The sequence below is a fragment of the Limulus polyphemus genome, unplaced genomic scaffold (genome assembly GCF_000517525.1).
Source record: "Limulus polyphemus unplaced genomic scaffold, Limulus_polyphemus-2.1.2 Scaffold677, whole genome shotgun sequence".
NCBI classification, from domain to species: Eukaryota; Metazoa; Arthropoda; class Merostomata; order Xiphosura; family Limulidae; genus Limulus; species Limulus polyphemus.
In genome coordinates, this window is record NW_013666287.1 from 222,838 (window position 1) to 233,582 (window position 10,745).

At 34.6% G+C, this 10,745-nt stretch overlaps 1 protein-coding gene across 5 annotated transcripts in view; it reads left to right on the forward strand.

Moving 5' to 3' along the window:
• Positions 1-10,745, forward strand: part of LOC106459895 (cyclic AMP-responsive element-binding protein 3-like protein 2) — an 86,279-nt gene that overhangs the window by 44,277 nt on the left and 31,257 nt on the right. For 4 of the 5 annotated variants that reach the window (XM_013919567.2, XM_022386470.1, XM_022386472.1 and 1 more), the window contains exon 2: positions 3,370-3,580. In XM_013919567.2, coding sequence (XP_013775021.1) covers positions 3,370-3,580 — 211 coding nt within the window. The remainder of the gene's footprint in view (positions 1-3,369; positions 3,581-10,745) is intronic. The other variant, XM_022386473.1, reaches the window with a different exon arrangement.

Here is a 10,745-nt window from a genome sequence, read left to right on the forward strand (position 1 = left end):
GGTGTATATATATATATATATATATAAACAATACACTGATGACAGGAACCTGGTTGGTTGGAGACAATATACCTTGTTGATTGGAGGTAAGATGCCTTGTTGGTTTAAGGTACGATACCTTGTTGGTTGGAGGTATGATACCTTGTGGTTAGAGATAAGATACCTTGTTGGCTGGAGATGAGATACCTAGTCGATTGGAGGTATGATATCTTGTGGTTGGAAATAATATACCATGTTGGTTGAAAGTACGATACCTTGTTGATTGGAGATAAGACACCTTGTGGTTGAAGATAAGATACATTGTTGGCTGGAGATAAGATACCTTGTTGGTTGGAGATAAGATACCTTGTTGGTTGGAGGTAAGACACCTTGTGGTTGGAGATAAGATACCATGTTGGTTGAAGATAAGATACCTTGTTGGTTGGAGGTAAGATGCCTTGTGGTTGGAGATAAGATACCTTGTCGGTTGGAGATAAGATACTTTATTGGTTGGAGATAAGATACTTTATTGGTTGGAGATAAGATACTTTATTGGTTGGAGGTATGATATCTTGTGGTTGGAGATAAGATACTTAAAAAGAACAGAATAGTACACTCTAAACAATTATATTGCTAACTTAGCTCTGAACAGCCATTCACCATTTGTTAAAATTTCTACGTTTGTTGCATTTAACGTGACACTTCGAATTCAATAATGAACATTGTCTTCAGGTTACTGGTACTGCAATGGGTACCAAAATGGCTTACAATTATAGCAACATTTTTATGGGTTATATTGAAAGCCAGCTTTTACAACTAATTCCTGATTAGTTAAATTATTAAAACCTGATACATGGAAATGTTACATAGACGACATGTTATTTTATTTGGACAGCCAGTCTTGAATCACTTTAAGAATATTTCTTATATACAAATTCCTTTCACAAAACAATCAAATTTACCTTTAATTACTTGCCTAATCCAGATTAACTTTCTTGATATCACTGTCTTTATAAATGACGGAATTTCACACATCGATTTATACAAAAATCTACGGACAGACTACAATACCTTCACTAAAACATCTCTCACTCCACTTACACTAAACACAATATTACCTACAAGCTCTTAGAATAAAGAAAATATGCTCAGATGAAACAGACTACAGAAAACACACTATGTTCCAAAGAGGATATAAAGATACCGAAATCGACAGACAAACTGCTAACAGCACTCAGTGGAAAAACATCCTGAAATAGAATTCTCCTTGTTATTATCCACAACTTTAAACTCAGAAACATTTCACGAATTCTGAAAAAAACAAAAAAAACATGTTCATCTCCTACAACTTAACGATCATCTTAAACAGATATTTCCTGAAGTTCCCGCTGTCTCCTTCCGAAAAAGCAGAACTCTAAAAGATATCCTTGTTCACACAAAAGTGAATTACATCATTCCAAAAAATGGTTGTCATCCATGCAATAAAGCTCGTTGTTAAATCTGCAAGTTCATAAAACCTACTGACTCATTTTCTGACAAGCACAACCAAAGAAATCACTTGTGGAACATAAAACACCATTTATCTTATACAGTGTAAAAAATGCAACCATCAATATGTAGGATATACACAAACAACTCTTCGTTTCAACAATCATAAATCTTCTATTAATTCCCTGTTGCTCAACACTTTAACCAACCTGGTCATTCCATTAACGATATTAATCTCATCGACATCGGAACAGGATTCAAAACTAAAGCTGATACAGAGATAAAAGAAGCAAACTGGATCGCACATCTAAACACTACTCAATCATGAGGAATTAATCTAGATCCTGGAATCAGTGATCTCCGATCATTGGTTTCATCTCTGTCAGAAAAATAATTTTTATTCTTTGCTTATTTATTTCATGTAGCGTGGCCCCTAATTTTTCTAACACTTACTATCAACTTAAGATAATAAGTGTTAGAAATACCTGTTTGTATAAATCAATTACCTTAACATCACCTTTATTTTACTTAATTTAAACACTTAAGTATAGTTTTATTTATTTCTTTTTTAACCATTTCTAAAACAAAATACTGTATCCCTAACACCTTTTTACATGACGCTCTCGTCGTCTGCCACATTGTACCGGAAGTGAAACACACTTACAACAGTACATGGAAAAAATATATTAAACATTTCCTGGAAGATCAGATGACCTTCATGACGTCACTCAACTACTTTTATATATCACTCATTCGATTACACCACCATTCCCAGTTCGTTCCTGAAGAAGAAAGGTCCATCTTTCGAAAGCGCTCGGGTTATAGGGTTTTCATCATTTTGCACGTGATCTTTGTGATATCCACTAGCATCGTTATTTAAACGAATAACAATAAGAATTGGTTAACAGTTAATTACAAGGCATATTGAGAACTTTAAAGGATCACAGAAGGTCATTTAGACAATTTGAATAAATTAACACAATTTTAAAATATTATTGCACACTTTTATGTGTTATTTAATCGTATAAACTTAAGCAATACATTTTTAAAAAATATTCTCTGTGTACTTTGCAAAGCCACAAACTTAAGAAAATTCAAAATTATGACCTTATAAATAATTTAAGGTTATTGATAAATAATTCAAATTTATTGTTTGTATATTGATTTTTCTTCTTAATAAAAACTTTATTCATTAAATGTTAAGAATACATACGTTTGAGTAAGTTATATAAAACAATTTTAAATATGCAAATCAGCAAGTCATATGACAACCACAATCGATACAAAGAATGGCGTGTATCAGAATTACATTTTGACACATTTACACAAGTTGCTTCCAATAGTCGCATACCGCAGAGAGCTGGAGAATGTAGCCCGTACCCATACTATTCCATATGAAAACATATTGGTCAGATTGCTGGACGCAGTAGGTACGGATTTCTGTAGGATAAGATTTTTGAAACTAGCGCTGGCAAACCATCATCCTCGTATAATAGATATCTTATGGAAAAAAAAAAACAGGTATGAGGAGTGTGCGTTGAACACGACATCTTTATGACTGAGCCTTTTGCTATGGAAGTTATGCTGTAGGGCTATTGTCAAGATGCACAGTTGTTAGATAGAGCATGACCTGGCGTAGCTAAATGGACAGTAACGAAGTGGTGAGGTTTTAAAATAGCTTTAGTACAACGTATTCAACCTCTGTATAAAACAGAGTTATGTACAAAACAAACAGAGGGATGATGTTAAAAAACTTTTTTTTTCCAATTTATGTCAGTAGGAAGGTTTTTAAGCTTAATCTCAATTTTCCTTTAGTTTATTTATATTATCTTGATCTCTGTTACTACACCTTCGCAGTATATCTGAAAACGTTATTCAGGTTGTATGTTTTCTCTTCTTTAGAGTATAGAAGGGATGAGTATGATTACGAAACAATACTGGCAGACCATACTAGACAACCAGTCTATCATACTTCACGATCGAATGATGACGGACGCTGTTCAATCACCCAGGATCCAATCAGAGCACAGCTATTCTCTATCAGTCTCAGATGATCTTCCGGATTCTCCCCTTAGTATCACTCCACACATGAAGCTGGACGATTATGGTAAAGGTAGGGTTAGCAACTCAACCAATCGTCGAATGATTTACTCAAGTTTTGTAGTTAAAGCTAAATTAAGAAAGTTTAGGGAGGTAGCGACACTGTTTCTTTATGCATTGAATCATACAAAAAAAAATTATAATTGAAGACGAACGAGACATATGACGAAACGAAAAGCGTCATGTAAGCTAGAACTGAAAATAATCCTGGTGTTTGACATTGAAATGTAACGACTATTCCCTTTATGTTCATGACGCAGAATTTAGAATTTAAAAAAGCAAATCGAAATCCAGCACTTTTGAAATATAGAGATTATGTTTCTTATATTTATGTAACTGTTTCGGGATATGGTAAAAAGATAGTACATTTCAAACGTAGAGATTATGTTTCTTATATTTATGTAACTGTTTCGGGATATGGTAAAAAGATAGTACATTTCAAACGTAGAGATTATGTTTCTTATACTTATGTAACTGTTTCGGGATATGGTAAAAAGATAGTACATTTCAAACGTAGAGATTATTTTCTCGTACGTATTTAGTTGGTTTATGTTTTAGTTAACACTGAGGTACTTCCTCGTCACATCCACTTAGAGAATTTGGGGTTTAGTCAAGATTGAGTCAATATAAAAAAACATATCTCAGATTGATATGTTATCGTGGTAACGAAGATTTAGAGAACGTGGGATTATTCAATATCCTTTACTAGGGAAGTAAGGAGGCTATCTTATAATCAACATAAAACAAATAAACGCGTTTACAGTATTTAATTTGGGGAACATAACGTTTTCTCATTTCTCACATCAGGTTTTTGTATACCTTTAGTGCCCATTACGCCACTGTCCAACACACACAACAAGGTCATAGTTCAGTTAATACCTTGCACTTGGTTAACTTCATAACTGCTCCCGTCACTGAACATGATCGCCCTTTCCACCCTGGGGCGTTATAAAGTGAGGGTCAATCCCACTATTCGCTTGTAAAAGAGTAGCTCAAAAATTAGTGATGGGCGGTGATGGCTAGCTGTCTTCTCTCTCGTCTATCACTGCAAAAGTAAGGACGGTTAGCGCTGATGGCCCTCGTGTAGCTTTGTGCGAAATTCAAAACAAACAAAAAGTCATAACTACTATGTAGTAAATTTGAGGCGTAGTTAATATCTTACAATTCACAAATGTGTTGAATTTGGACTTATGAACACCGATCTTTACTATCATTGTTTTTCTGTTAATAAGAACATGCAAGTATGGATTTTGGTCAGCAGAGAAGACCTGTCAACCAACATGCCAGAGTATCTAACGATCAACACGTGTCAGATGTGATACTTACAATGAAAGAATGTTAACCATAACTTGTTATCATCTGCATGTGTGCGGATGTCCTGTTGGAAGATTCGAAATCACAGTGAAGCTTACTTGAGCGTGGGCACATGAAATGCCATGTAGAGGTTACACATTGTCGTGTACCACACAGACAGAAGAATCTGGCCTGCTTATGGCACAGTCAGTTCACATTCCAACTCGACAACATGTATCTTAACGATTGCAACGTGTTTAAACTTCATAGTTTATATTTCATAGCTTAAAACACACACGCACACGTAGTTCTTCATGCAACGTGTTTAAACTTCATAGTTTATATTTCATAACTTAAAACACACACGCACACGTAGTTCTTCATGCAACGTGTTTAAACTTCATAGTTTATATTTCATAGCTTAAAACACACACGCACACGTAGTTCTTCAAGTAATATCATAATTTCTCTAACCTTAACAGTACTATAGATCTGATTTTTTTAAAGAGTATTTTGATGGTTTGTTTGTTTTGTTTTTAATTATGCACAAAGCTACACAAGGGCTATCTGTGCTCTGCCCACCACGGGTATCGAAACCCGGTTTCTAGCGTTGTAAGTCCGCAGACATACCGCTGTGCCACTGGGGGGCGTTTTTTTTTTTTTTGATGGTATTTCACGAATTTACAAAACCCGAAAAAGTTTTTATTATTCTACAAAAATAGAGATATATTTTGAGCACGTGATTCCCTTGTTACGCCTTTCCCCCTAGTGGCTCAGGGGTGAGTCTGAAGGCTTGTAACGCTAAAGACCGGGTTTTGATACCCGTGGTAGCAACAGCACAGATAGCTCATTGAGTAGCTTTGCGCCTAACAACAACAAAAACATTTGCTACTCATGCAAGTATTTAACAAAAATGCGATTAATTTTCAGTAGATTCAAGTAAAATATTAGCGTCATTTTATACACCACAGTTTAGAATAGGGTAAGTATATATACAAATTTTGAATACACTCAAAAATCTAATACTTATCAACAAAGAAAAATATAAAAATGCCGAGTGTTACACGCGTCGTGGAATTTGTTCAATGCGCGCAAGCTTGATAATTCATTTTCTTCTGCAGAACTATAGTCAAATAAACGTTGTACACGATGAAGAGACTTCGTATATACCATCTGAAACTTGTGTTTTTTTAACCTCACAGTTAACGTAATTAAATAAATGAACGTTGTACAGTTACTTCTTATGTTCTAACTGAAACTTTTCTGTCCTAACCTCATAGTTATCATGGTTGAATAAACAGACGCGCTTCGTGCTCTTCGTCGTACCATAAAAACCAAACAAACTAGAAGAACATTTCACAGTATTTTTTTTACATCTCTGTGAACACTAATTTGGGACGCGGTCGTAAAAGCTCCTTTTTGATATGAACGCGAGGGAGACGTGAAAATGTATGCGGGTCAACGACTTTAAGCAAGCCTTGAACGCGTTCGCGTGTAGTAGTTCTTGAAGGTTGACGACCACTAACCTTGAACCTCGTCATCGTGAAGGTGCGTTTTTAGTTGTTGTTGTTTTTTTTTTTAAATTGTTACCAAACGACTTACTATTTTTTGAGTATATAAATTCCATTGCTTCCAAATCATAGACTTACAAATAAATATACAACCCGATCACACGGTCTTTGGCGGTACTGATGATAAAACAGCTTCCATCATCAGATTAACCTCGGCCATTCCTACATATCTATTTTAAATATTTATGTTTGATTTTCTATATGTTTCTTTCTTTAGTTAACTTACCTTTTTTATTTACTAGTTCGTTATATACTTAGGTATGGATATTTACTGTACTTATTTACTAGTGTTTATTTACGTATCTTGCTATTATTTGTCATTATTTTGTATCCATACATCGTTTTCTATTGATTTTCTTTTTTTTTATTTCTCATTCTCTATTCATTCGGTATGTCTGCGGACTTACATCGCTAGAAACCGGGTTTCGATACCCGTGGTGGGCAAAGCACAGATAGTCCAATGCGTAGCTTTGTGCTTAATTAGAAACAAACAAATTATATCTTGTTTATTTACTTATCTAACTATTCATTAGCTAGCATTTATATATCATATATATCCATATATGGTTATTGTTTCTGTTTCTTTGTTAATTTACTTATTTCTGCTTATTTGCCAGTCCAGCTGCCCATCTCTGTCTAATCGGCATTTATCAACCTAGTCTAGGTACTTGAACCAAAAATGTAGAATTGCTTTATTTTAAGAGATAAAAGCTATCTACAGTATTTTTAATTAAAGAAAACGTAAATATACTGATGAAATACTTACATCGTATTAAAAGGTTAATATCCAAATGATTAAAATATCCAAACGATCAAAGTTTTTTTAATAAATTTATTCTAAGACCGTGGTGTTTTTAATTGTGTACTAGAAAAACGTTAATCGCTTGAGTATTTTAATTACGTATTACATATCTACGTTATGTAAAATTACTGTTGCGGAAGTAGGCCCTGCTTTTAATGTGTTGGCAATATAAAAATGTGCATATCGTTATGACCTCCAAGTTCACTCAAGGAAAATTTACTTTGATCATCATTCCGCTACGCAATATCCTTGAGGGAGCATTAACCCTCCAATCCTTCCATATGAGAGAGAATGGGGAGGGGGTATTTGTGTATGCTATAACAGACCGTTCATTCGCTTGTGCCAACTCCTTTATGGATCTCTTTCTTGAGATCCCACTCGCTCTTCCTACAACTAGTACCGACAAGCGCGGAGGTAAATTCTTCTAAGTGTATACTTGAAAATATATAAAAAAAATCTTGAAGTCAACGTACTGCTTATCATGGGCTCAAACGCAACATTTACTTTGTAAATGCTTTAACCCCAGCACTGTGATCTGTATTTATTTTTGCTAGTAACGTTGCGAGTTCGTATCAATGGGCACGTTATATTCTAAGTATCTTGTTAAATATATTGACGAAAATGGCTACAATTAAGTAACATTTTACAGTAGACTAAGGTGAAAACACAAGCAGATAATTTTGCGATGTGGTGAATTTTGTAAACCTTTTTTTTTTTGTCATGCTGATGAAACAATCCCACTTGTATTAGTGATATTTTAAGAGTATTTGTTTTCAGTTTATTTGCTTTCGTATACCAGGCGTAGACTTGAGGAGGCTTACGCCTCCCCTGCCCACCGGTTCCTCCGCCTATGTGCATAACTTTTCTACTCATGATGTTAGGAAAACACGTAGTTTTGAAATGAATTAAAGATAAGAATACAAAATCCTATAACCCGAGTTGCTACCTAGAATTACATTTGGTGGAGTCAAAATAGGGATTTTTAGCTTGAATAAATAATGTCTACAGTATTTGCAGGTTTTTAAATTCCAAATGTTTTATTTATCTTGTTTCCAGGCTGGCAAAAGAATAATAATAAAAATAATTACAAATGGGCAGTTTTAAACGGGTTTTATTTTCCTTGTAAGTCTAACGAGCGTACTTTTTGTGCATTTTTTATGTGCACAACCTTAGCAGTCAATAATAAAAGTTTTAAAGCGGTGTTTGAACTGAATTTTTAGTGTTTAAGGTGCTTTTTGGCCAAACGTTCTATTAGGGGTTTTGTGCAATTTCTTGCGATCCCTATTATTAACCACTATCGTGGTTCATGATATTAATAGCATAACCATGGCTTGGCTTTGAATATTCTATGGTAACTATGGAGTATGATCAGGATAGCAGAATTTTAAAGCATTTAACAAAACATACAAAATGAAGGTAGAGTTTTAGCGATTGTACACCATAGTAAAGAAAATAAGTTTTATTTATTTCAGTTTATCCCTCGAAATGGCTTGTTTCATGACAAGATTTGAAAAAGAAATTCGCATATATAAATAGTTTTGTAAGAAAATGTCGTTGTTGCCGCAAAATCGCACACCGCGCTTTTGGACAGTGAGTTGTTATAAAAATGTTGGTCAAACCCTCCTATTTGATTAAAGAAGCCCTAGAGTTGGCGGTGAGCGCTGATTACTAGCTGCCTTCCCTGTAGTCTATAAAGGACGGCTATCGTAGACACTTCTTATGTAGCTTTGTACGAGTCTCCGAAACAAACAAGAAAACCATTCCAAAGTGTAGTTGTTCTTGTACATGTATGCGATTTTTTTTTCCCATTTTTAAATAACTTTGTTCTACCGTAATGTGAAGAAACCCCGAATATTAAACCTAGCAAGACTGTTTCGAACACACTTAACTGTGAAAAAAAATGGTATTTATGAATGTTAGACTCAAAGATAGAATTGCTTATTAAAAAAAGAAAGAAAGTAAATCCGACCACAAATGACCATAAACCGAAATGATTCTCAAAACGACCCCAACGTGTTTTGATAGTTTGTTCAAATGTCACAAACCGAAGTAATGTAAAATAAAACAGAATTTCGGTTTGTGGCCGTTTTGTTTAAACCTAAAGAAAAATCTACACCAGACTGTCTCCCACACCTAAGAGCATACATTGTGTGTTTTTTTACCATTCGTCCTACTTGTGTTACTGAGAGCTGAAGTGTTATTTGAGACTGTTATTTTTCAACTGATCACATACTAGTTGAACTGTATAGTTTATGGATGCCAGAGTGTTATTTGAGACTGTTATTTTTCAACTGATCACATACTAGTTGAACTGTATAGTTTATGGATGCCAGAGTGTTATTTGAGACTGTTATTTTTCAACTGATCACATACGAGTTGAACTGTATAGTTTTTAAGGATGCCATACTGTTCTCTAAAGTTAGATTTTTTTTTTGAAGAAGTAAAAACTGTGACTTGTGACCCTATATATTGTGACAAATGTTTTAACTGCGAATCTTGGTTTTCCCTGCCTGGGCTGTGAAGGGGAAAAAATGAGCTGCACTAAAAATCTACAATTTCAATCAAGAAATTTAAGATGACAGATTTTGAGTTTTACATGCTGTTTGGAATAGCTCAATAGATCTGACAAAGTCCACTCTTAATAACAATGAAGCGAGTTATGGCTAAAACATGTGCCCAGTAAATAAATCGAGGGTTCGAATCCTACCCGACGTAAATTCTTAAAACAAACTAATCCTCTGTGGACTTGGTATCTAATTCGTTATAATGTACAACCTAGCATCTTGTCACTGATTACAGTATACGGTCGAGCATCTTGTCACTCGTTATAATGTACGGCTTGGCTTGTACGGTCTAATATCTTGTCACTGGTTATAGTGTACAGTCAAGCATGTTGGAACTTCTTGTAGTGTACGGCCTATCATCTTGTTACTCATTACAGTATACAGTAGCATCTTGTCACACGAATAAACTGTTTTCAGAAAGAGAAAAAAAAAACAGCAGCGACTCATATATTCAAGTATTTCAATAACGACACTGACATAAGATAATGAAACGCGTTTTTGCGTTCACATAGCTAAAAACAATAATACTGTGTCGTTTTTCATGGTAGAACTTTGTCTTCAACCAAAACATCCCTAGGAAACAGTAAAATTATTCAGAACGTGAAACATTATACTGTGAAATAGATGAACTTCGACTACATATGTACATATGCTTATACTATGTTAGTTCAGGTGGTGTTTGGACGAAATATCTATCAACCACCCACACAAACGTACAGCTACGCATGTGCGTACAGGTGTGTAGATGAAGCAAAGTTTCCTGAGCATTAAACATAACTCAAACATTCAACGTTTTAATGCGAATCTTGAAACCAACATTATTGGACCAAAGGTACAAATGGCTTATCAAATTCAAACGCCGTTGTTGATAATGTTACGTATTTGGTCGTTTGTTAATTTCCGGTATAAATTCTTTCCGAGGAACTTCAGCGATACAAGTCCTTTCTT